This window comes from Cydia amplana, chromosome 6 (assembly GCF_948474715.1).
Source record: "Cydia amplana chromosome 6, ilCydAmpl1.1, whole genome shotgun sequence".
NCBI lineage: Eukaryota > Metazoa > Arthropoda > Insecta > Lepidoptera > Tortricidae > Cydia > Cydia amplana.
The window spans coordinates 11,683,271-11,709,355 of NC_086074.1; the positions used below are offsets into that span (position 1 = coordinate 11,683,271).

A 26,085-nucleotide genomic window follows, 5' to 3' on the forward strand; every position below is an offset into this window, starting at 1 on the left:
AGCGTACGAGGGCGTGAACGAAAACAAACTATAAGCTATAAGTACATGATTAATATCATACGAGTATTTATGTACAGTTTGATTGATGCGTGAGCTGTCAAAAGATTACAAAACATTTGGAAAAGTTCTCAAAAATATTCTGAATATTTTTAACCCGTGGAGCGCCCTACCAAGACACGTGTGCTGGTAACTAGTATAGGAGTTCCATAAGTAGGTACTACGGTAATTCTGGGGCGCTCCACGGGTTCAGACTTCGAAATCTCAAAAGGAGGAGGTTATCAATTCGGTAGTATGTTTTTTTTTTACAAAATTTAAATGAACTAGTATCCATTTTTTAAATGGAAAATATCATTTCTTATATGTTGGTATACAAAAATGTGAGAAGTAGTAGGTACCTACCTAGTAATGTGTGCGTAATGTAAATTCTCTCAATTTAGGAAACTTCCTATCATTATGGTGTAGGTTTAAGCATGTTGGTAGGTAGGTACATATTTAAATTGTATTGTAATCCTTCGCACGCTCAGTTTTCAACACAATTAACCTTTTGAACGCCAAACGGCGCATCCATTTGCCGTGCCACTGACGCCACGGAGGTAAAATTTAAAATAATGCCAACCTAAAAATGGGGTGTTTTTCAGTAGATTTTCATCAATAACGATCGACGTCAAATGCCGTCTTTGGCGTCGTTGTCATGATTTTACGTTGACGTCAATTGCCGTCTGTGGCGTTCAAAAGGTTAAGCACTCGCACCAAACAATTTAGGTACCAGCATTGTATTTAAGTAGCCTTGCATTCTGAACGAATTCTTATTTCAATTTGGGTCAACTGATAATAATTTATAATATATGGCTACGGATGTATAATTAAAATTTTGTTTGTTTTCTTAACCGTCGGTTTTTGTTGACTCATTCATTGCTGTTCACTTATTACTTTTATAAAGGTCGGCAAGAGGTACGGTAACGTTACTATGTAAATAGCTGAACCAGGTGGGAAATAACATAAATTAATTAGGGGGCTGATAGGAAGTCAGCTGCAGAGAAAAGGTACCCCCCATGCATAAAAGTTTGTACTTATGCAAAGGTGCTAAGCGAATAGTAGGTACCTCCTTACTGTACCTGACTTTTACCCCTCGGAGGCGGAGAAGATACCGAAAAAGCTATAAATAGGTAGGTACTTTAGGTACTTAGTTAGTTAGTGTTTCTGGGCATTTTCCGCAAATCGACAACCATTGTGCCTATTTTGCGTGAAACGAGGTAGCGCTACTCTAACCACCCCAGCTCCTCCATGAAACCTAGCAGTGTTTTCAGGTTGCTGACTGCCTCTTTTAGTGTGCTCGGAGTTCCTAGGTATTTGTTCCTGTATGTTTCTACCTGTTTGCAGTCTAGGAGTATGTGTTTTGTTGTTTCCTCTTCTTCCATGCATGCTCTGCACAAGGGGCTGTCCGTTTTACCCATATTGTGTAGGTGTTTGTTTAGTGTGTTATGTCCTGTGATAAGTCCTATTATTTTACGTAGTTGTTGCCTAGGTGTTTTCAGTAGTATTTTGGTGAGCTTGTAGTTCAGTTCCGGTAAAATATCTTTAGTCTGCCTGCATGTGTCCATTTCATTCCAGTACTTATTGTGCAGTTGTCTGTGATGTAGGTCTAGTTGGTTGTGTATGTAGGATATTGGAAGGGGTATAATGGGCTCGGGTCCGTATGCCGGTGTCTCTGAGCCTTTCCTGGCCAGTTCATCCGCTGCATCGTTTCCTCTTGATCCACTATGCCCCTTTATCCATTGGATTGTTACTTTGTTGCCTTCCTTGCTCACCTCAGTAAGTCTTCGATGACATTCCAGTATAAGTTCTGAAGTTAGTTTGTCACTGCCTAGCGCTTGTAGTACTGATTTACTGTCTGACAGTATTAGTATATTCTCGTGTTTCACTTTTCGTCTTGTAATAGCATTGCAAGCTTCTATTATACCTACGCATTCAGCTTGGAATACTGTGTTGTATTCGCCCAGGGGTTTTGAGATGTGTATGTTCAGGTCCTCTGAGAAGACACCACATCCTGTTCCTGTGTTTGTTTTTGAGCCATCTGTGAATATTCTTAGTTTTGTTTGGTCTAGTCCTTCTTTAGGATCTTCTGTTAACGATATGGCGTAGTCTTTCCAGAAGATCATAGTTTTTGGTATTTGGTCAATTGGCGCTTCCAGCATGGGCAGTTTTGAGATCATATTGTCATAGATCCTCTTGTGCGGTGAGCTGAAAGATGTCCATAGGTTTAGATTTTTCAACCGAAGAGCTGTGGCAGCCGCTTCTTTTTGTATGTATATGTGTAATGGCAGGAGTCCTAGCATTGTTTCTAGGGACGCAGTCGGAGTAGTTCTCATACAGCTCGTCGCAGCTACACATGCTAGTCTTTGTGTTTTGTGCAGTTTATCTATTGCCGTGGTTAGCTGGGTGCGGGGCCACCATACAACCGCTCCGTAGCTGATCATTGGCATTATTACCATTTTGTACAGCCACAGTATAATGTGAGGGGCAAGTCCCCATCTCTTGCCCACCATCCTCCGGCATTGCCAAAAGGCTACTGTTGCTTTGTTCAGTTTATTTTCTAGGTGTTTGTTCCAGTTCAGTTTATCGTCCAGTATTATGCCTAGGTATTTTACATCCTTTGAAAGTGTCAGTCTTGTGCCAAACAGGGTTGGCATTTGGTATGTGCCCAGTTTTCGTTTGTGTGTGAAGAGAATTGTGTCGGTCTTTTTTGGGTTTACCGATAGGTCATTCTCCTTGCACCATTTCTCTACTATTTTCAGTGCTGACTGTGTGAGATCGCACAGTGTGCTTATTACTAGGCCGCTGATTAGTATTACTAAGTCGTCTGCGTAACCTATTGTTATGAATTGTTTTTTGTTTAGTTTTGTTATCAAATCGTTTACAACCAGGTTCCACAGCAGTGGTGAGAGTACTCCTCCCTGGGGGCATCCTCTCATTACTAGTGCCTGGTGATTTTGATTTTCAGATAGTTTTATTATTCTTTGTCTTAACATATTCATTATCCATTCGGTTATGAGCGGATTTGTTCCGTGTCTGTGTAGTGCTTGTTGAATGCTGCTAAAATTGGTCTTGTCAAAAGCTCCCTCTATGTCGATGAAGGTGCCTAAGCAGGAGTTTTTCTTCGCTAGCGCATTCTCTATGTTACTTACTACAGCATGGAGAGCTGAGTCAGTTGATTTACCTTGACTGTAGGCATGTTGGTTTGGATGGATTTCTATGTTTTTTAGAGCCGTGTCCTTCAGTTCTCTGTCACATAATCTCTCTAGTGTTTTAAGCATGAAGGATGTAAGGCTGATTGGTCTGAAAGATTTCGGATCCGAGTAGTCGGTTTTGCCTGGTTTTGGTAGGAAGATCACTTTAACTTCCCTCCATTTCTGTGGTATGTATCTAAAGGCTATACAGCTGCACAGTAGATTGGATAGATGTTTCATTAGTGTATGTCCTCCCCACTTTAGTAGGGCTGGGTAGATTCCGTCCGTTCCCGGCGATTTAAAGTTTTCAAAACTATTTATCGCCCAGGTCGTTTTGTTTTGCTCTGTTATGTTTTCTGCTGTTTTCCATTCGCTTTCAGTTGGATTATGGTTCATTGTGTGCTGTTCTGGATCTTGTTCATTTACTACCTTGCATCCTGGGAAGTGGGTTTCCACCAGTAGCCTTTCTGTCTCAGCTGGGCTGCTGGTGGTACTGTTATCTTGTCTCCTCAGGGTGCCGAGTAGTTGTCTTGGTTGGTCTGCAAGGATTTTCCTTGTTCTGTTTGCCTGTGTCACAGTAGATATGTTGTCGCAGAAGTTCCGCCATGTGGCTGACTTTCTGTACCTTAGTCTTTTCTTATAGTCTGTTTTAGCTGTTTTGTACTTGTCCCAGTCCTCCTCAGCTCTTGTGTTCATTGCTCTATTTAGTAGCCTTCTCATTTTCGTTCTCAATCGGTCCAACTCCGGTCCCCACCAGCTGTTGTTATTGTTACTGTTTTTTCCTCTAGCAGATGGAGTCGATAGTGGACATGTGTTTTCGTAGCTATCAGTTATGTTTTTAATTAGTAAGTTTACCTGCTCTTCCAGTTCCTTTATATTTCTAGGCCTGGCTGTATGTGTGTTATTGTCTAGTTTACCTACCAGAAGTTCCTTGTACGCCGCTATGTCCGTGCGTCTCGGGTTTCTTCTAGGTGTGGGTGTGTGGATGTCGGCTGTCAGGTCATACCGTATCCATCTGTGGTCGGAGCAGGATAGCTCGTCCGACACGTGCCAGTTGGATATGTGTTGAGCTGCCAGTCCTGTGCTTAGAGTGATATCAATTATAGTATTACATCTACGTGTGACAAAAGTTGGTTTGGATCCTGTGTTCAATATATCTAGGTTAGTTGACATAAGGTATTCAACAATATCGTTACCTCTTTTGTTGTTGGTTTCCATTCCCCATAGGTTGTGATGGCCGTTGCAGTCTGCGGATATGACCAGCTCGAGCCTTTCATGTTCGCAGTAGCGTATGAGGTTGTTCATCTCCACTGGAGGTGGTTCGTCCTCCGCCGCCATGTAGGTGGACGCCAGGACTATCTCCGGTAGACTTGAGTTTTGTGTTCTGAGGAGTTTTATGGCACACACGTCTCTGGAACAGAATTGAGTTAGTGGTTGTGCCATTATGTTACGAGATATGTATATACAAGATCTTGGTTTGTAATGTGTATTATAGAATAAGTTACCTCCGGTGTTACAAAGGCCGTTTATACGTGTGTTCCTGATCCACGGCTCTTGAATCAGGGCTATGGATGTTGGGTTAACCTCTAGCCATTTCCGAAGTTGAGCCGTTGCAGATTCGCTGTGCTGGAGGTTAACCTGGAGGACCTTACAGTGGGAAGGCGCCATCGGGAGTTATCCCCTCCGCCGTCCTTCCCTTTAGGTCCAGGAGACTGATCCCCTTTGGTAGCCCATCCTCGTCTTCCGAGTCCAGCAGGATGCCTTCCTCGACGTCCAGGGTTTCCTGTTCTGCACAGTCGGTGTCCATAGCAGAGGGGGTATTCTCTGCCGTTTGTGCGTTCTCTGCGGATTTGTCCTCCCCTCCGTCTGTGTTCGCCTCTGTTGCGTTTTTCTCCGGTGGAGAATCTCTGAAGCGTCCTCCGCTGTGCTGGAAACGGATGTAGACTGTCCCACACAAGTAGTTCAGTCTCCTTCCCTTTTCCATCACAGTAGGAACAACGTCTTCAGGTATTCCCACCAGGAGTAGGGTACAGGCCCTTTTCTTTAGGGGGATTGCCTGGAACAGCGTCCACTTCCTCACCATGGCCCACGGGTTCTGGAAATTGAGGACCCTTCCTATCTTGGTGAGGTTGTCTTCCAGGGACGGAATCAGTATGCCGCACCTTGTGTTCCGGACCATCTCGTCCTCCCTCTTTCCAACGAGATGGTCTCCGTTCTGGAGAGTGGCCGACTCCAACCACTTCGTCAGCCACGCCTTGGTGTTCGCGTCCTGGCACCACAACTTCAGGTACCCGTCTACCAAACTTGGTCTGCCTGAGAACGCTGGGGCCTCCGCTACGGTGTCCAGACCGGTTTCTATGGCTGCCTGGAAGATGGCATCCCCGATCTTCTTCTCCACCTCTGCCGCATCTTGCTGCGTCAGTCTGCCCGTGCGAACGTTGGTGATCGCCACCGTCAGATCTGTCGCTGCTGCCGCCGCATAGGAGGAGGGTGGTTCATTGTTACCCGAGGAGGCGTCCGTCCGTGGTTTTTTGTGGTCGCCTCTGGGGGATATGGTTTCGTCCAGGCGTGCCCTCTTGGCTTTCCCTTCTGGTTTCCTCTTTGCCTGGGTCTGTTCTTCTGAGGTCGTCGCTCCCTCGCCCTGTCCCTCCGGGGCGTCAACCTCCTTTTTGTTTCCAGAGGAGCGGCCTTCTGCTCCTCTTCGCTTTTGGAGCCGCTGCCTCTTTCTCTGCGAAAGTTTCTTTCGCGTAGGTCCTTCTTCCTCGGTCTGGGCAGGCTTCCCTCTTGGTTTACACCTGATCTCCCAGCCGGGATCAATGGCCTGCTTCGAGGGTTCAACAGGTGTCGTCCCACTCTCCGCCGCCATCCTTGTGTCTGTCGAGGGTCCAGCTGTTGGAGGTTCCTTCGTCTCTGGCTTAGTCAACTGGGCTGGGGTTCCACTAGGTACCCCGGCTTTCAGCGGCCGCTCCAGCTTCGATGGTTTCACCTTGGCCTTCCCACTCTCTTCTGGTTTCGCCCCCCTTAGTGCTTCAGCCTGTGCCGTCTCATCTAAGGAGGTCGTTTGTTTCGGTTTAGTTTTTTTTATTATATATATTTTTTTGATATTTTATTTCTTCTTCCATATAGTTCCCACGAGTAGCTAGGGATATAAAGGGTCAGTACTACGCAGAGCCCCGCTTGCGTAGACAAGGCTATATACAACGGGTTTCGCCCGGTACCCGAGGCCTATCGTTCGCGACTGAGCTCCCTCTCAGCCATGAATCCATCGGCACGATCAGTTACACCTTGGATTAGGGTTTTTGTAGTCGAGGTTGTCTCCTCCTGGAAAGGGGGTTAGGATGGGTTTAGGGGGAAGGAAAAGGAATTGATGAGAATGATGAAATGATGATGATGAAATGATAAATGACTGTAATGAAAAAATGGAAGATGAAAATGACATGATGATGATTATGATGATGATGGATGAATTTTACGATAGGATTGAGACAGGAAATGACACTTTGGAACACGGGATTAAGACAGGAAAATAAGGATAAGGAAAATGGAACACCCGGCGGGTGGGGGTGCCACATCACTTGGCGTGGCCCACGCCAGGCGAGGCCCTCATACTTTGCTGCTAGTGGTCCGGGGTAAGTTGGCAAATATAGCGACGCCCGATCCGACCACTAGCATTGCCCAGGGGGGACGACCCACCCACCAATGAGACCCTGGGTGGGTTCGGCCCTGATCCGCGACGGCAGATACAGGGACGACGGGGACGTGTATGATGGACTTGAGGTGTCGGCCAATAGCCCAGCGTCGCATACCTGGACGTACCTACTCCCTCCTCCCCCCCTACTTTAGGTACTTAAAAGCCTTACTTAATTCAGCAACCTAAATGACTTAAGTGGAAGTAAGTAAAAGTGGAATCTTGAGCGTAGCGAGAGTTTCAAGGTACGATCGTTAATGACAAACTTTGCTACCCAGTGAAATACAAAAAATTCCACCACCAACCCGAGGAACATGCTACATAGTTGTAAAATATTACAAATTGAATCCAAATTAATAGTATTATATTATATATTCATTACCTACTTAAAAGCCTATTCTAACGTGAGGAAAAGCAACTCAAAATTTGTATCAAATTGCTTTTGCCCCTCAGTCTAGATGGTAGGAGGATATATAGGATAAAATGTAACTTCTTAAAATCTGTTTTTGAAGAATAAAGCAAGTCTTTCCGAATCGGTGTGGTTTGGGTAAATTAGGTATACAATACCTATATTTACTAACTCTAGCTTAACTTTAGGTAGGAGGTAGGTACCACAACTATGGTTAACCGAATTTCATTAGGATCCGAACAACTATGTTCAGTTTTAACGATCAATTTTAAATATTTGCACATGGCGATGCTGTGTCGCCGAGTGAGTACTGCTCTCATAGGTTCCCCGAAACATGTCGCGCGAGTGACTTAAAACAAGTGAGTCTACACCAGTGGTTCCTAAGCTTTTCAGTGCGGTCACCCCTATGACTAACTAGGGAACCTGATTTTACCCCTCCCCTTAATGGTAATAAAAAATAAAACTTGTACCTTTGTTGTATTGTTATATTAGGTTAGCTTATTACCCCCGTAAAATACCAGTTTTACCACCACAGGGGTAATTACCCCCAGATTAGGAACCACTGGTCTAAACCGTAAAATTATATTCAAAGCGCTTTCGCTGCTACTCCTACTAAAAGATACGACTATCCCGTTCGGTCATTCCCCTCCCCCCCATACCTGATCCCATGAATCTAGTATTTTAACTGGATAGGGCATGAATGGTGGGGATAACTGACAGAACGGGATAGTCTTATGTATCTTTCAGTAGGAGTAGCAGCGAAAGCGCTATTATTGTTTGTCTTTGTCACAGTCTCATTTTTTTTTATTCCGCACCGTAAATTAGTGTGGATTATGGTGGGCAACCATGGTCTTATTATACCATGGTGGGCAACAAATAAATTCGACCAGTCAAAGCATAGTCAAAGTGTCGCATTGCCTTGGTTTTGTCCCTCACCGAGGCACGCGTATACTACTCTATAGGATCCTACCTTCTATGCCTGATCCAGTTTCATGTTATTTTATCACCTAGCAACATATTAGCTATAGATGGTCAAGCATCTTGTCAGTAGAAAAAGGCGGCGAATTTGAAAAATGTAGGCGCGAAGGGATATCGTCCCATAGAAAATTTGAATTTCCCGCCTTTTTTTTACTGACAAGATTTGGTTGACCATCTATATGCGCATCGCGCTGTCAATGTCAACTTGACAAAATTGTCATTGTCAAATGAAATAAATGTATTTCATGTAAAATCCATGAAGTTATATTTTTTAAACTGGAGCGAGTTGTCACTTTTTTTGCCATACTAATTTGAACCTTATCACCGAGACAGAAAGTTGTTCGTACCAGACTAGAGAAAACGGTCCACTTGAGATAGAAAAACCCGAGCCCTGTGTCTCACTCGCACATGTTGCCAATGTTAAAAAGATACCATAGTGGTAGAAATTATATCAATAAACTACTGAATTTAATTACCTTCTTATACAATTTTAGTGCTTTATTCAGATTACAGTTCTGATATCTTTTAAGTAATTTGTAAATAATTATGATGCCAATATTATTAACTGATTAAACCAAGCGCATACACAGCAAAAAAAACCTAAATTTTAGTATGGTAGAATTTGTAGTAACTTTAAATATTAATTGGTATCCCCAACTTGATAACATTTCTTCAAAACACGTGAATGCGAAATTTCTTAAAAATTGTGAAGAAATGTTGTGTTAAAGGTTGTTGGAGTGAAATAATTGCTAATTGTGGAATATTGTTTCACAAGAAAGCCACAATTATTACATTTTACTATAAAAATACAAGACAACATTGTCAAACTCATTAGGGTGACTATGATGTCGGCACGTTGTGAATCGGTCTCACAGAATTCTTATTATTAACGTAGGTAATGTAAAAGTAAGTTTAACTTAATAGGTATTATGTCTTTATTTCGGCATGTTTAATTTAAGATTTGTTATAGAATACATTGCCAAAATTTAAAACCAAAGTGCATAACTCCTTAAATATTACAGACTCTCATTTATACATAATATTTTGTTACGGAAAAGGTGTGTCAAATTGTTTATATAATTAATATAATATATGCAATCGATTCTTTATAGATAGGATACATTTCCGTCAATAGAAAAAAGGCACCAACTTTAAAAAAATGTCATATTTGCTAAACAGATCTTCAATGACGCTTACACTTAAAACAAGCAACAACGGTTGCACTCCGGGAGTGCCGATAGAAATGAAAACTCACCTCACTATGTTACCGACGCCCGGTAAAACGATACATACGTTTAGCGGAGGTATTCTATTTATTTATTATATATTATTATCATTCTCAAATAAGATCACACTTTTTCATTGACATGTTTATTTACATACTGCCGTGACAACGTCAAATTATTTGAACATAGGTAAAAAGTCTTGAAAAGGAGTCCGCAACATAAATGTCAAATAACATTGAGTTTTTCTTTATTGATTTAAATGCAATTTAAATTATGAGTGGCCACCTTACGGGGCTTCCGGTCACGTGATCGCCTTACGCTGTCTCGAGTTTATCATTTTTTCCTCACCTCAAAAAGTGCCCAGTGCCGCTAAAGAAGTTTTCACTTCAAAAAGCTGAAGTGGACAAAAGGGAAGCCTACCTTTATGAACATACCATGAGTGAGTGCGAAAGAGGCCGACTACAAATGAAAAAAAACCCTGACTACTTAAAATTTCACTTTATTTACAAAATGACACACCCTACTGATATATTCCATGTTATGTTATCCTAATATCCCACATACAGATGTCTTATGGTCACCCTAATTAGAACGAGATGCAGGGCTCTAGTTTGACTTCTCATGTGGACACACTTTTTGGTCAATGTACACGATCCAGTTTATTAACTCTAAATCCGTGGTAAAATCACACACATACAAATCATACAATTCCCGCTCCCGTCATATTAATTCTATGTGTAATATATACAAATGATTTTTTTCTTAGTTTACTAATCATTGAGTCAGAATGGAAAATTACTTTAAGGGGAAAAATGTTGAAGAAGAACTTCTACGAGATAAAATACCTATAAAAGATTTACCGGACAACTTTCTGTGGATGCAGGTAAATTGTATTTATAGGTTATAATGAGAAGCGATGTTTATTATTATTCCAACTGTTCTAAGATTTGACTGATTTTAGGTAAAAGGCGGAAGTAAAATGGCAAATCTATTGTCACATGCGTCTGGTATTCTAGAGGATAAAGCTGCTACAGCCGTGGTGTGGACTGGGACCGGAGTCGGCATACCCAAAGCTATATCTTGCGCCGAAATTTTAAAGAGACAATTTTCCATCGAGCACCAAGTCACAAAACTCGCTTACAAAAAGTATTATTAACATTTTAAGTACCGACAATTTAGTAAGGTTAAAGAAGATAAGAAAATAGTAAAGTTTATGATTGCAGCACATAGAAAAACTTTAATTCAAGGTTGTTTTTTTTTTTAAGTTATTCTAGCCATAAAAAGACAAGGTTCTTATAAATCCTATTGCTTATGTTTACAGTGTTGATGAGTTTTGGGAGCCAAAGGTGGATGGATTGGAAACAATAGTGGTTAAACGACAAATACCTGTTATCCATATTTTACTTTCAGTTGAAATGCTCCCAGACAGTAGTCAAATTGGGTTTGTATCATTTTTAATCCAATAAGAATCCAGTTATCAATTTCTATTATTTTGTTTAACTAATTTATTTAGCTTAAAATATTTTCCATCTATGTATTTTCCATATATCTTTTCTTATTGTTCAAGTTGGTCTAGTCTAATATTAACACTTATATGGGTTATGCCTGAATTAAATGATTATTTAATTTAATTATCTAGACATTCTAGACTAGAATATCATTCAGTATAAAATATTTGATTGTACCCATTCTTGTATTGTATGTTTCTGAAACATGAAAATTAGTATTTTTACTCTTTATAGATACCAGTCATTGCAAGGAAAGAAGTTCTGGCAAAAAGAGCCCACTAACAACAGCCAAAAGCAGCATCAGTTGCACAAATCGAAAAAACCTTTCAAACATAAGAAAAACCAAGCAAACACAAGCTGAACTTCTATCTATCAACTATATAACTTTAAGTGTTGGGTAATAAATTGATGTTTACCTTATACATTCATAATTTTATTTCAGATTTTATACAGAATCCACTTGGTTAATTTTTAGGGTTCCGTACCCAAAGGGTAAAAACGGGACCCTATTACTAAGACTCCGCTGTCCGTCCGTCTGTCACCAGGCTGTATCTCACAAATCGTGATAGCTAGACAGTTGAAATTTTCACAGATGATGTATTTCAGTTGCCGCTATAACAACAAATACTAAAAACAATAAAATAAAGATAAGTGGGGCTCCCATACAACAAACGTGATTTTTGACCGAAGTTAAGCAACGTCGGGCGGGGTCAGTACTTGGATGGGTGACCGTTTTTTTGCGTTTTGCTCTATTTTTTGGTGATGGTGGGAGCCCTCCGTGCGCGAGTCCGACTCGCACTTGGCCGGTTTTTATACCAGCTTTCCATATCAATCAAACAACTGTGGAAATATAAGGCCCAGAAAAATATTACCTCTCATTTTATTATTTTGATTACAGGAACAATAAAAAAAAACCTATAAAATTCTACAATTTTATTAGAGTTTATGATAAAGTGGTTACAAGGTATTTCAAAGGTTAATAATAAGAAATATTTTATACCTATTACTAAACATCTTATTTTAACCCTTTCAGTTCCAAGAGTTTACTTGTTTAAGTCTGCAAAATGTGACCACATGTGTCATAGTCTCAGCTATATAATAGTAGTATGATGACACCAATTGTTTAGTGTGTGGGCCCAAGAATGGGTAGGTCATCAAGACCAAGTAACTTCTATTCTGTGCTAAAAAGTAAAATAGTATTCTACTATACAACTTAAAATTACCAGGCTGGGTGCTCCATTTGTTTAAAATACAAACAAATACTTGACAATCTGCTAGAGTGGACACTAGTTGTTATAATGTTGGGACTGGTAATTATGAAACACCAGTACCATCTAACAGACAATTTGAGACACTGGACCAAATGGAAGTGTTTTAGAAGAGCAAACAGTTTAAAATCGTTCTCATATCTATACGGGCTATACATATTTTATGACATACTTACAAAGAATAAGAGATTCTACTTTATTTGGTTACAATGGAATTTATAACATCTCATTATTCAAAGTTATCTTATACTCAAAGAATTTTAATAACCATTAATATTGTCTAAAATACATTACAATATTCCATCAGGCCATGGTCTATAACTTTCTGTAAACCAAGCCTGAATTATAGCAAAGTAGCAAGCTCTTTAAATGTTTAAAAAAGGAACATTTAGCATAACTAGGTAAAATGTGCAGCAATTCCCAAACTATGGGTTGCGACATATTGGTGGGTTGCAAGTGAATATATTGAGTGGGAACATAACATAACCAATCAGGCTATCATGGGGCTATCTGAGTGTTACCACTAATATTTTATGACTTGTTGATTAAGACGGTCTAGATGGGCCCCGAATTTGGCATTTTTGTTAGAAGAGTCAGATCCCAGTCAACTTTAGGAACCACTGCACTAACATAACATATCAATACATTCATGATAGTTTTAACTGTCAAGATGCATCTTTTTCTCTATTATAAATAGCTCAAATGGCTAAACTTCCACTTTACTGATCACCACAGTACAAGTAATTCACAACACAAGTGAATTATTTCTTTGAATCTCAGGCTTCTGATTCTCCAGCAGGTTGAGGGAGAGGTACCTCACCTTCAAGTTTCGGCAAAATCAATATTTCTTTAGAAATAATTGAATACTTTGTCACAAAATAAGTAAACCTTTCGCATAAATGAGTTTCCTTCTCAAAAGCATCAAAAATTGACCGATGATGGAAATATGCATGTGAAAAAATTCGGTATACTCTGCGACATACTGAACCCAATTTCGCCACCGATGACTCTTTGATGCTCACCCTGTGAATGAAAAGTACAGTATTAATAACTGAAGAATTCATAACACCATAAATCAAATTAAATGCCATAATGTATTTATACTATCTAGGGTCTCTGCGGAAAGAGAAGAGTTGTTGAATGTATGGGCTCGCCTACATTTCAAGACTCTTCTCTTTCCGCACAGACTATATGAAACAAATCAAGTTATTTTATTAATATACCCAGTTATTTCGTTTGTTATTTACATTTATTCAACATCTCAAGTGGATGATTATTTTACTGAGCATTCTTCACATTGATTGTGAATTTTCTGGAAATTCGTGTTTGTACCGGGCAACAGTAGACAGTTTTGTGGAATGCTCCTTTATGTACTTGGTTTAAGTGCTATCATAGCGCAGTTGGAAAACAGCCACTTACTAGTAGGGATGTACTTGGTCAATTTACCTGCTAGGAAAATACTTGTTGCTGTTCAACAAGCATGCAGCACCATCCAGGGTGTGTCTTGTGTAATCAATTGCAGGACACTCCTTAGGCGTCTTATGAGCAGCACACAGGAAAATCCACTGCTCAGTAGCAGTCATTTGTGTGCAGGTTTCTGGCTTACACTCACTTTGCAAGCGGACTGCTAGACCATTTAGCTCCATACAGAATTGCCTGAAAATTAAAACAGCTTTAAAGTATTCAAGCCGGAGAAAAATTCATTTACGATTTAATATGAGTAATCTAACGGTTAAGTTTATTCTCACCTTAAGTGTTCATACTTCCAAACACCTTCGTCTTGGGCCTCAGGCATTTTCAAAATAGCTTCAAGATTGGCCGGATCTCGTCTGATTGTCTGCTGTATGAATTGTTGTACGGCTAAAGTGCTGTCCATCTCTTCGAAAGGTTCATCAGGCCAACGGCAAAAGTCCTATAAGAAAAATGTTAGTGGATAGTAGTATCGTATAGTCTAACATCGTCAATAAAATAGGACTTTGAAATCTTACTTTTGCTTTAGATCCAGGACGGTTGCGCCTTAATATTTGCACACCATCTGCCATGGTTTAAAGTATAATTTTATAATAAAACGGATAAAATAGTTTCAATATATCGCAAAGCTTGACGGAGTCGGTCTCATGTCTCATACAAAAATGAGAGATCAAAGAATCAGCGAGAATATTTTATTAAAAAAAAAATCTTGTCGATGGTTGGGAGGTTATTTTCAAATCAATCATTCGCGAGCACCGAGCAGTGATAATTTTTTTTTTTTTTTTTTTTTTTTTTTTTTTTCAATTATGGCAATCGTCTTTAGACATTTCTGCCAGCTTCACGTCAATATATCAATAGGAAAAAAAAACGATTTAATGACCATTGGTGAACTCAGATCTGGGCTGAAAAAACAATGGTTAATGTTATTGATTAGATGATTAGTATTATTAATAATTAGACATACAACTACAAAGATTAGTCTGTAAGTCCTAGTTAAAACACATAAATTCAAGTAGTAAATCTATATGATACATATGTATATATTAAATTTTAAGTTTATTGACCTCTAGGAAAATTGCTATAAATTTAAACACTTTTGGGTCGAACGAGAGCAGAGAGTAAACATGTGTAGGTAACGGAATTTTTTGTTTAATTAATCCACTATATAATTGAGTACGATTTAGTCGAGGACAAGATAAAAGAATGTGATTTAATGATCCCTCTTCAAGCCCGCACTCACATATCGAGGTGTCACGTATTCTTCGCTTTTTTAAGAATACTGGGGAGCTGCAGTGTCCAAGTCTCATGCGAATTATTGAAGATGTCGCTAGTTTATTTAAAGCTAATTTGGAAAACCATGTCTTGCGTGGGATATCTGGCTGGATTTTGTAATAATGGCGTGTCTTTGTTCTAGTACCCGACCTCCACCGCGACTTCCATGAGTTGTATAGATATAATTTGGGAAGGGATAAAAGATCGTAACAATAATTTTTAAACGGAAATTTATCGCCACATACTACTGCCTCTTTAGCTATTTGATCCACCCTTTCATTACCCGCAATACCCGAGTGGCCTGGGACCCAAGCCAATACCACCTCCTGCCCTCTCTTGTTACAAAGTACTATAGCTTCTTTAATTAGGAAAATCAGTGGGCTGTGTAACTTAGAGGAAAAAGGGTTAGTTAGTAGTGCCTCCAATGCACTACGGGAATCGGAAAAGATAATAGAACGAGTCAGTCTCCCCAACAAGACATATTCCAAACACTTAAGAATACCTAGACATTCCCCAGTAAAGACCGAAGACTCCGGTGGACATTTCGTCTTTTGCACAATACCATATTGAGTGTGATAGGTTCCGACCCCAACGCAACCCTGGGGTGATAGTTTGGAGGCATCTGAGTATAGTGTATGCCATCCCGACCACTCTTCCCCCAAAATAGAACAGGAGCGAACATTCGCCAACGGATCACCTTTTAGGATGTTAAAATCTAGGATCACTTGGGGACGAAATGTAACCGTTTCATACGGGTGTTCGAATATTGGAAGTTTCAGAGAGTGATCCGCCGGGTCACGAATATTATTAAATTTACGGAAGCTATTGACGAGACATGGGCATATTTTGTTTCTCCAATATTTCGATCTACGAGCATATTCGTCTAATAGCTTAATTTTATAATACATAGGATGGGCTGTAAATTGCAAAACTCTGAACAAATATCGATCAGACAGGTATTGTCGACGAAGATCCAGGGGAGGTTCTAAGCACTCCACCTGCATGCCATTAATGGGGCTAGACCCCATAGCTCCCAATATTACACGAAGTGCCTTAGCTTGGACACGATCCAGATAAGCCATGCCTACACTACTAGCCGGTTCCAATAAGTATGTTCCATAGTCTAACACACTTCTAATAATAGCGTTATATAGGATCTTTAGAGAAAACGGGTGTGCTCCCCACCACACTCCGGATAAGCATCTAAGAATGTTTATATTTCGTTCACATTTTTCAGCCACATACTCACAATGTGATAGTCCCGTAAGTTTTGAGTCTAGTATCAGCCCCAGAAACTTGATTTTGGTTTTTATTGGAATGGGGTTACCCTTTACTGTTACAGAGACGTTGGGGATCTTACGCTTTCTAGTAAAAATAACAACATTACTTTTCCCTGGGGACAAGTCCAAACCATGTTGCTCTAACCACACATTAAGAGTCTCCAATGATGTTGAAACTGATTCAGCTGCTCTTTCAATTTTCGAGTCGTTGGAGAAAAGAAGAATATCATCGGCGTATTGTAAGATATTCGATTGTCCAATACTTCGTTCTAAATCATATGTATATATATTGAATAACAGAGGGCTAAGCACTGACCCTTGAGGAAGGCCCTTCCACACACGCCTAGATGGCGTAATTGTTTTACAGTTGCCTCGAAATGTGATATGTCGTTCAGACAGCATTAACATAATGAAACTGATCAGTCTCGCCGGGACTCTCAGCTCATGAAGCTTTTTCCTGAGAGAGGGAGGCCGAACGTTATCATATGCAGCTGTTATATCAAGGAATGCCGCGACCACTGATTCATTACGAGAAAAGGCCAATCGAATATCAGTAGTAAATATACCGAGACTGTCGGAGGTACTTTTGCCTTTCCTGAAACCGAACTGTGACTTCGCTAGTAGATCATTCCTCTCCACAAACCACTCTATTCGGTTCTTTACGAGGTGTTCCATAATCTTTAGCATTACCGATGACAGAGCTATGGGTCGATATGATCGTGGGTCCGCTGGGTCTTTGTTGGTCTTATGGATAGGCATTACTAATTGAGACCTCCACGATTGGGGTAAGTAACCGGAAACAAAAATAGCATTAACAAGATCTAAGTAATAATGGAGAAATTGATCATTGGAATTACATATGAAGGAATAGGGAATACCATCTAATCCAGGAGTCGAATCTCTCACAGAGCTTAAAACGTTCTTTAATTCTATCATAGAAAATGGGGAGTCAAGTGGATCTGAGGAACTCAAACAATACTCTAAATTTGTTTCTAGCTCACTCGGAGCATACTGAGGTGCGAGCATATCCATGAAATCGTCAGCCCACTCAGGAGAGGATGGATGGGTATAGGTAGTCGCCTTTTTGGATCCTCTGTATTTCCGAATATTTCTCCATACTTCACCCGACGGAGTGGTAGGGGAAATCGATGAACAGAACGATTTCCACCCTTCTCTCTTTTTAGAACGGAGAAATAATTTGGTCTCAGCCGATATCCTGTTAAGAAAAACGTAGTTATCCTGGGTCAGATTATAACGATATTGTTTTTCAGCTTTTTTCCTTTCTTTAACCTTATTGGTACATTGATGATCCCACCAGGGTGGGGACGGGATTTTGCCAGATGCTGCATTTTTAAGTGGAAAAACAGCCTCTGCACATTTATCAAGAGTATTTGTAAAAGACGAAGCACAGTCCTCAATTTTTTCAGGAGAAATAGGAATTAATAATGAGCCAAAATCATCTTGTTTATCTTTAAACTCTTTCCATCTGGCATTGAGAATATTGAATCGGAGAAGGGGAACATTGGGGGCTTTATTTTTAAGTGCTAAAGGAGGAAAATCAATTATGATTGGGAAGTGGTCACTTCCGAATGATGAGTCTAGTACTTCCCATGTCAATTGAGAGGCTAAATCGGGGGAACATAATGATAAATCCACCGCACTAGTAGCTTCGTTGGGGCGTGTCCGTCTGGTGGCAGAACCGGAGTTAAGAATGCACAAGTTGCATTCATCCACTATTTTAAGTAACAGTCTACCCTCGGGTTCAGTCTTACCGCTGCCCCAAACCTGATTATGACAATTAAAATCCCCTAACACTAGTAAGGGGGGGGATAGGGATTTTAATATCAACAATAATTTGTCTAATATACATTTGGAAGGGTGTGGAATATAGAGGGACACGAGAGTAAATTGTTTGATTTTTATCGCAACAATATGTAAACCTTCAACAGGTTCCCCCGTTGGAATGACATTAAAAGTAATATTGTCTCTAATAAGTAAAGCACAGCCGGCATATCCATCATTTCTGTCGTCACGAATGTTGACGAATCCGGGGATACGGAAATTAGTATTCGGCTTAAGCCAAATTTCTGAAAGTGCGACGATCCTGGGTTTATGTGCGTTTAATAAATAAATTAAGTCATGTTTTTTACTGAGGATGCTACGACTGTTCCACTGAAGGACCAACTGATCCATTATTAAAAGTTGAAATGAAAGAGGAGAGTAAAGGAAGGAAAGAGGCAACGTGGGACATCAGATTGTTTGGTGGGGACCATTTCGATTTGGAAATAGTAGAGATTAATTGCGTGAGTAAGGCAATAATAGTTTCCGAAGCGGAAGAACTATATGGGTTATTCAATGCAGTTCCATTAGGTGACGATTCTACCTCTTCATTAAATAGGGCCATATGGGCAGCTCTGTCATACCCCTTGCGAGGAGGTGGAGATGTACGGGGTTTTGAAAATACCGTTTTTTTATAAGAGGTTTTGCTAGAAGGCGAGGACGTGACCGCGTTGGAATACGATTTGCCTAATGTAGGATGCATTTTATTAGCCTCTGCGTAGGAAACGTTACTTTCCGCCATGGTCTTCTTGATGTTGCACTGTCGGTTGTATTCGGGGCAAGCCTTGCTAGTAGCCCAGTGACCCGTCTCACCCTTACAGTTCACACATTTCGCAATATCGCTCTCGTCTTCGCATTTGTCACCCGTATGGCTGCCGCCGCAACGGAAGCAGCGAGGGGCTGATCGGCACGTATTTTTTGTATGCCCAAACCTACAACACTGGTGACATTGAGTCGTGGGAAACGTGTACACCTCTACCTGAAAGGAGTTAAAACAGGCAAAAATCCTGCTTGGTAAGACCTGTCCGTCAAATGTGAGTACCACTGTTTCCGATGGGACCCATTTATACGTACCATCCTGATAATTATTTTTCTTGAAGTTCAGGCGCCTAGATTTAATTATAGGTCCACAACCCATAGGGACCTTGACAAAACTTTGTATGTCTTCCGGTGTCCACTCAGTTGGGATCCCCCTAACAATCCCTACTCTTGTCACATTAAACGAAGGAATGAATGCTTTGTATTTTTTATTGACAATTGTATTCGAGAGGAGAAAGTTATTTGCATCCTCAGCAGAGTGAAAACTGACCGAAACCCTATTCCGCCCTATACCCTTAACGGATCCGTCAATGACATTCGGAAATTCCCTGTGATGGCTGTGAAGAAATTGCCCAAAAGTCACAGGATGCAGCGTGGCACCTGAGGATTCACTGTCATATTGTACGTGAATGGTAAATGGCCCAGGATCATTAAGTTTGTACTGTTTCCTATCTGTGACAGCTAGCGATGGAGTTGCAGGTAAACTTTCAGTTTGTGAATTTTGTGATTTCGGAGGGGACGCCTGTAGAGGAGAGGGGGGAGTTGTAGTTAGCGAATTCTGCGTTTGAATTGATTTTTGTCCAAGTTGTAGCACTGATTCTTGAGACTCAAACATTGGTAAGCCCGTAAACCTATTTTTAACAACTACTTGAGTATTTACTTCTCGGTCCGACTCAGACGGAGACGTAATCGACCCGGACCTAGATCGTGAGTAAGGGCCAGTTTGAGATTTTTTTTCTTTTCGAGCTTTACGTCTTTCTCTCCTACGTTCAACCTTTTTATCCTTCATTTCCGTGTCTTTAATTTCATTAGCCTGATTTATTGTAATAAAAGCTGCCGGAGATGGGGGCGCCGGAGGAAAATACTCGTCCGACCCCCCCGGATCACCGGGGGTATCATCACTCATAGCGGGTACTACCCGCACAAAGTTTGAAAAAAATGTCTACACTATCACGACAAACTACCACCAGGACAAACACAAAACACCACTTACCACCCTCACCCAACACCACAAACACTCACAAACCCTGATCTGAGCGCAAAAATACGAGAAAATCCAAATTTAAACTTTAACTACTTTCAACACGTCAGACCGCGATTGACGCTCGGCCGGAAGTCCGTGATAATTTTCACTGATGGTGTGTCTCCAGCCTTACAGCCGTAACACACTACCGCACCGTTCAAGACCACGGTGCGCCGCACCCATAAGTGAGAGCGAGAAACAGATCTCTTTTTCGCTCTGACTTATGGGTGCGGCCTATTATACTACTCTTTGGTACGGTCTACCAAGGTCGCGAGGTAGTGCGGTAGTGTGTTGAAGCTTTTATATAAAAATAGGAGAATGGACTTATGTCACTCATGACACTGACAGATGAATGAAGGCGATGAAGAATACAAATATGAAATAATACCAGCGTTTTACCTACCAATAAAACGCTTATTAAACAACTTACTCATTCGAAGCCTAATAAATGAGAGTAGCAACACTGTTATCCGTGACTATGTTGGTTGAAGTGCCGTTTTTCAGTACTGGTCACCCTACTTTCCCGCCATCTGTTTCCGTTTAAACCCCACCATGGTAGCCATGATGGATTCTCGAGTTCAGATCGAGTTTCATTGCGTCTTATTTACGCCAGGCAGAGATAGAAATAGGCTTCGAATGAGTAAGTTGTTTAATAAGCGTTTTATTGGTAGGTAAAACGCTGGTATTAACCAACTGTACGTCATTCGAAGCCTAATAAATGAGACGTGTCTGTTATCGCCTGGTGGGGTTTGTTTATGATTTCTAGCCAATGTGATGAAAATGATTCTGAAGGTAACATCCCAAGTTATTCCTTGGGCCTATTGGTATCAATTGCATGTATGAAAAGCAAGATTCATTATGTTATTCTTCAGAATCATTATGTTTCACTAGGAAAATAACTGGAAGTATTACTGACTGATATTGAACTGAAGAAGCAAGTGTATAGTTATATATATAACTATACACTTACTCCCTATTATGATTTGTACAAAAGAAACCAAGCTAGGGAAAATCATGAGCTCTGAAGCTTAGCAAAAACCGCTTCTTAGCTTGGCTTCTAATTAGGGAAAGCTGGGAAAAGCACAACTTGAGAGAAATTAAATGCAGACATCAAGTACAATAATGGTATTTATTGTCATACATAACACCATAAAATGCAGTTTTGCAAAAATTAAATAAAACATCAAGTTTTAGCTAGCACATCACATAATATCACATCCTTTTTATTATTATGAGAAAAACTTAACTGAAATAAATCAATCACTGCCAATAGTGCTAATATTAGACATACATATCTTAAACCAATCTCCTTATATGTATAACAGTAATCATCAGCTATCTGTAAGGATAATCACATTATCCTTTTGTCCGGCCAACTCCTGCAGGTGTCCCGGCGGGAATATGAAAATTTAATTAATCAATCAAAACCATAAATTGATAAACTCTAGCATCTCAAAATGGTAGTATGCTAGCTGAAGGATTATAAATAATATAGTAATAATGTACTTTATTTATACATGTATTTTATTTATTATTCGGCTCATTTTGATCAATTTATTATCACATTCTAGTTTCTTACAGTTATTTATAATCACTATTTGTTAGGGGTTAAATCTTTTGTGATTTAATAAGTTTGCTACAATACTAATACAGCAATCTAGAGATCATCTTAAGCTACAACACATTTCAGACTTGGTCGCTGTCTGTTTACACAAATGAAAAATGAAACAGAAACATACAAGAACATCATTTTAAAAGTTTTTAAAACACAAAATGGTATTTTTAATCAAATACATCTACACAATGCTTAATTGTTTATTGTTGAGAAAAACTTAATGATATTTTCATTATAGGTAGGTATGTAAATGAGGTTACCTAGATTTCTAATCAGACATTTTAGCATAAAATTTATACTATTATATAGGCACAAACGAGGGCACCGCAGGTGTTTGGGGCAAATTTATGGGTTGGATTTCACGGCGGTAAAAGCGAGTAAATGTGTCCCGGCTACGCCAGTTACCTTGCGCCAAGATGTCGTCTACAGGTAGTTGCAGCACCCAGTTTTTGGATGCCACCGCAGGGCGAAGGCTCCCTGGACTAGCTTTAATGCCTGCCTCGTTTAACGTCCGTTTCACCCACCCAGCAATTACTGTACGTGATGCGGGTTTTGGTGGTCCACAGCAGGTAAGAAATAAATTGTCTTTATTGCACACACTTCGCCGGTCTGCCGACAATGTAATGACCCGTTTCACCCAGTGAACTGGGTCAATAGTGATGTTGTTTTTATTGCGCAGTAGGCGCCAACCAGATTGCCTTTGCCTCTCATTGTCTGTCTTGGACCCAAACATTGGAAACAAGGACACAGAATCTTCTTCTATTACACACCGGTTTTGATTTATTGACAGCAATGTCAGGTCGTGAACCCTACGCCCTGAACATAGCAACAAGAGTGTTGCCGTTCTTTTGGAGCACTGAAATAAGTTATTCTCATCGCATTTATTATTTATGAGATAATTAGTCAAAATATCTGAATCCCAAATAGGTGGTTTACATGTTTCGCGTGGTTTTTGAATAGCTATTGATTTTAGAATTTTCTTTACCAAAATATTTGAGCTTAGTCTGTCTGATACATCGGGATTACATAAAGTAGCAATTGCCGATTTATAAACTAAAATAGTGCGATACGATAGCTTATCTTTTTGGTACAAATCAGAAAGAAATCTAGCTAATTGTGACCCACTAGGATCATAAGGAGACGATATATTATTAAATGAGCACCATTTTAACCATTTATTCCATGCATTTTTATAGGTTTTCAGAGATGATTCGCGCCAACCTGATTGTAACAGTAATTTCTGTTCTGGAGTCCAGTCTGTTAATTTACAAGTCCACCCCCACATCTCCAGACTTGAAGAGTCATTTCGTGGACTTTCTTGGGAGGTAGACCCGTAAGCGTATCTACTAGGACCCGGTGCAGGCGGTGTATTGTGAAAGGAGGGCTCAGGGATCTGTTCCGTATGTCTGGTTTCCAAAATACTTTCTCCCATTTGGGAGCTACAATCAGATAGGTCCCTTTGGCAGAATTCAGGTGAGAAAGTACTTTCGGAATTAGGAACGGCGGAGGAAAGACCCATGCTAGAGGGAAGTCCCAATTTCTGCTGAAGGCATCGTGAAAGAGTGCCTTCTGATCCAACATGTCCAGACTGACATACTGGGGTACCACATGAGCTGATTTCGATGCCATCAGATCGACAAGGGGCACTCCCCATTTTTGAAATATGACTTGGGTTACCTCGGGAAGAAGGTGCCATTCTGGATCGGTCCTGAGTCGAGATATATGGTCCGCTTCCCCATTGAATCTCCCTGGTATGTGGTGAGCCGTCAGGTGAATGTTGTACTGGTCCAACAGTTTGAACACTTTCCTGGTTATGCCCATCAAGCTGCTGGACTTCGTCCCGCCTTCCTTCCTCAAGTACGCTATTGTCGTCTTGTTGTCGCATTGTAACATCACAGACGAATCCTTTAGGTAAGGACCGCGTTCTCGCAAGACGTGGAGCACAGCGAGCATTTCCTTTTGGTTGGAGTGTAGGAGAGTCTCTTGCGGTGACCATCTGCCCGATAGTTGCCATTTGTCTAGCCGCGCAGACGGCCAGTTGTGATGTCTCAGCCACCACTTTAACTCTTTTAGACTCTGCTTGGGGACCCAATAGCGGCGAGAGAAATTGTTGGCCGGCAAGCTCAAGGAGAATTGGATTAGCTCGCGATGGTTCAAGCGACCACGTGGTACTACAAAACTTGCGAAGTTTATGCGACCTATGAGGCTTTGAATTTCTTTTAGTCGAACAGACTGTCGACATAGAACTTGAAGTATTTTCTCTTTCAATACCGTGCATTTCGCATCTGGGAGGCTTTTTATCCCGTGCCACGGGTCCCATGTGATCCCTAAAAATTCCAGACTTTTTTGTGGCGTCAGTATGGACTTCGCATAATTGATCTGCCATCCTAAGGTTTCTAGGAGGTGTACAGCCTCGATTGCTTGTACCGATAACGTCTGCTTGTCTTGGTGGGCTAACAAAAAATCGTCTAGGTATACTATTACCCTGAGACCTCTTTCCCTTAATTTTTGGGTGACCCAATTCGACAGGCTGGCGAATACCTTCGGTGCCGTGGCCAAGCCGAATGGTAATGACGTCATCTGATATACTTTGCCCTTGAACATTATTCGTAAGAATCTTCGATGTGACTCCGCGACAGGGAGATGAAAGTACGCGTTGGATAGGTCGATCTTTACTAACCAATCGTGCGGTTGAATAAAATCCGGTATTCGTTGGATATTTATTAGACGAAACTTGGACACAATCAGGTATTTGTTTAAATTGCGCAGATTGAAAATCGGACGCATTGTCCCGTCTGATTTGGGAGCCAAAAACATTGGAGATATATAACTTGGGGATGGCAACACCGGTTCCAGTGCCCCGATTTTCATTAATGATTTTACGGCTAACTTCATTTCGCATGAGAATTTTGTTTGATGTTTGTGATTGTTCTTTGGCCAACAAAGGGGAACTTTTTGTTTCAGAGGCAATCGATACCCTCGGATCATTTTTATTAAAGAGTCTGGCGCCTTCATTTGCTCCCAAACATGAATGAATTTTAGAAGGCGGCCCGCTATGAATGTCTGCGCGACAGAGTCAGAATCTTCGCTTGCCTCGAAACTTTTTGCTGTCTCGGCGGCCTCTATAGTTAGAATTTGGCACTTGTTCGTCATTTTTCGGGGTGTTACGATTCTTATTGAATTTTCTATTTTGTTTGCCATCTCGATTTTGCGAAAATCGTTGTGGCATATAATAAGGCGCCTGTTGAGAAGGCGGATTCATCAAGTATCCTTGCGTAGGATATTGGTAGTATGGGAAACCATGCGCTGGTGGAGTTGGTAAGGGTTTGCCAAAATAGCCCGTATTAGGACCATTGTTTGAGCCCTGCGCGGGCTGTCTAGCACGAGATGGTCCGGCTTGCGCAGCCGGCCAGTTAGACTTTGATGTAGTTTGACTTGGTAACGGCCAAAGGGTTTTCGCAACCCCGCCGTTCTTTTCTAGCTCAGCTGATAACAGCTGTTTATCAAACAACCCCTCGCAAGTTGGCGGAATCTTACGAAGACCCGCGCGAACGAATTTATCTTTAACGTATTTCAGAATACCGTCGCGCCTCTGTTGAATTAAATCTGCTCTATGCCCACATGCCATTTGAAGAAGATCAACGGAAATTTTGTTAAAAGAACCATTGATAAAAATTTCATTAAGCTTTTCTCTTAAAACAGCTACAGTAACATCTTCATCTGATGTGGAAATCCACGTGAGTAAAGACTCTAACCCAGATTGCAACGATTCTTTTTGTTTGATTAAAGCCTGAGTAATGGCGGCAAAGCCCTTCTCAGTGACACTAAGCGAGATATTTCTGTCGTACGGTTTCAATTCATCGTTACATTCGGTATCGATGAAACCTGGGGTAGAGGAATAATTCTTCTGAACCTCCGCATATCGCACGTCAGCCCAATCGGATGCGCCAAAGTGCTGTACAGTATTTAAAAAATCTATATGACCTTGACATGACTTTGGAACAGCCGGTTCTTTTACAGTAGTATTAAACGGTAAATTAATGCTTAAATCTGCCGTTTCAGTTTTATCCGCGCCACGTGGTCCATTGTCAGGGCAAAGTTCACCGCTGACATTCAGACTGATATCGTCGTCGTCATCGTCCGAGCTAAGATTCGACGAGGGCACAGGCATGGGCGGTGGAGCATGTGGGTACACCATTGAGGATAAAAAGCGTTTTACATCACTCACCTCCTTCACAAGGTT

The 26,085-nt window shown here is 40.8% G+C and overlaps 3 protein-coding genes across 3 annotated transcripts; 1 reads left to right on the forward strand and 2 right to left on the reverse strand.

Moving 5' to 3' along the window:
- Window positions 1-10,273: 10,273 nt before the first annotated feature.
- Window positions 10,274-11,458, forward strand: LOC134649249 (ribonuclease P protein subunit p25-like protein). Its single transcript, XM_063503970.1, has 4 exons — window positions 10,274-10,411; window positions 10,490-10,674; window positions 10,850-10,969; window positions 11,271-11,458. The coding sequence occupies exons 1-4, from the start codon at window positions 10,316-10,318 to the stop codon at window positions 11,395-11,397; spliced, it is 528 nt and encodes a 175-aa protein (XP_063360040.1). The 5' UTR covers window positions 10,274-10,315; the 3' UTR covers window positions 11,398-11,458.
- A 1,427-nt stretch (window positions 11,459-12,885) lies between these two features.
- Window positions 12,886-14,419, reverse strand: LOC134649250 (MOB kinase activator-like 4). The gene is made up of 4 exons (XM_063503971.1): window positions 14,293-14,419; window positions 14,053-14,216; window positions 13,751-13,960; window positions 12,886-13,327 (listed from the first exon to the last, which is right to left on the reverse strand). Exons 1-4 carry the CDS (start codon window positions 14,344-14,346, stop codon window positions 13,081-13,083), a joined length of 675 nt encoding a protein of 224 aa, XP_063360041.1. The 5' UTR covers window positions 14,347-14,419; the 3' UTR covers window positions 12,886-13,080.
- Window positions 14,420-23,102: 8,683 nt separating this feature from the next.
- Window positions 23,103-24,446, reverse strand: LOC134649150 (uncharacterized). Its single transcript, XM_063503863.1, has one exon. The coding sequence runs from the start codon at window positions 24,444-24,446 to the stop codon at window positions 23,103-23,105; it is 1,344 nt and encodes a 447-aa protein (XP_063359933.1).
- Window positions 24,447-26,085: the final 1,639 nt, after the last annotated feature.

What these genes read in the sequence shown, in the direction of transcription:
- LOC134649249 (XM_063503970.1), top strand. Translation starts at nt 10,316, where the DNA reads ATGGAAAATTACTTTAAGGGGAAAAATGTTGAAGAAGAACTTCTACGA. An exon ending in ACAAAACTCGCTTACAAAAA is followed by an intron (nt 10,675 to 10,849) that starts GTATTATTAACA and finishes TTATGTTTACAG; the next exon opens with TGTTGATGAGTTTTGGGAGC. An exon ending in CCAGACAGTAGTCAAATTGG is followed by an intron (nt 10,970 to 11,270) that starts GTTTGTATCATT and finishes TACTCTTTATAG; the next exon opens with ATACCAGTCATTGCAAGGAA.
- LOC134649250 (XM_063503971.1), bottom strand. Translation starts at nt 14,346, where the DNA reads ATGGCAGATGGTGTGCAAATATTAAGGCGCAACCGTCCTGGATCTAAA. An exon ending in TGGAAGTATGAACACTTAAG is followed by an intron (nt 13,961 to 14,052) that starts GTGAGAATAAAC and finishes TTTAATTTTCAG; the next exon opens with GCAATTCTGTATGGAGCTAA. An exon ending in AACAAGTATTTTCCTAGCAG is followed by an intron (nt 13,328 to 13,750) that starts GTAAATTGACCA and finishes TTTCATTCACAG; the next exon opens with GGTGAGCATCAAAGAGTCAT.
- LOC134649150 (XM_063503863.1), bottom strand. Translation starts at nt 24,446, where the DNA reads ATGTTCAAGGGCAAAGTATATCAGATGACGTCATTACCATTCGGCTTG.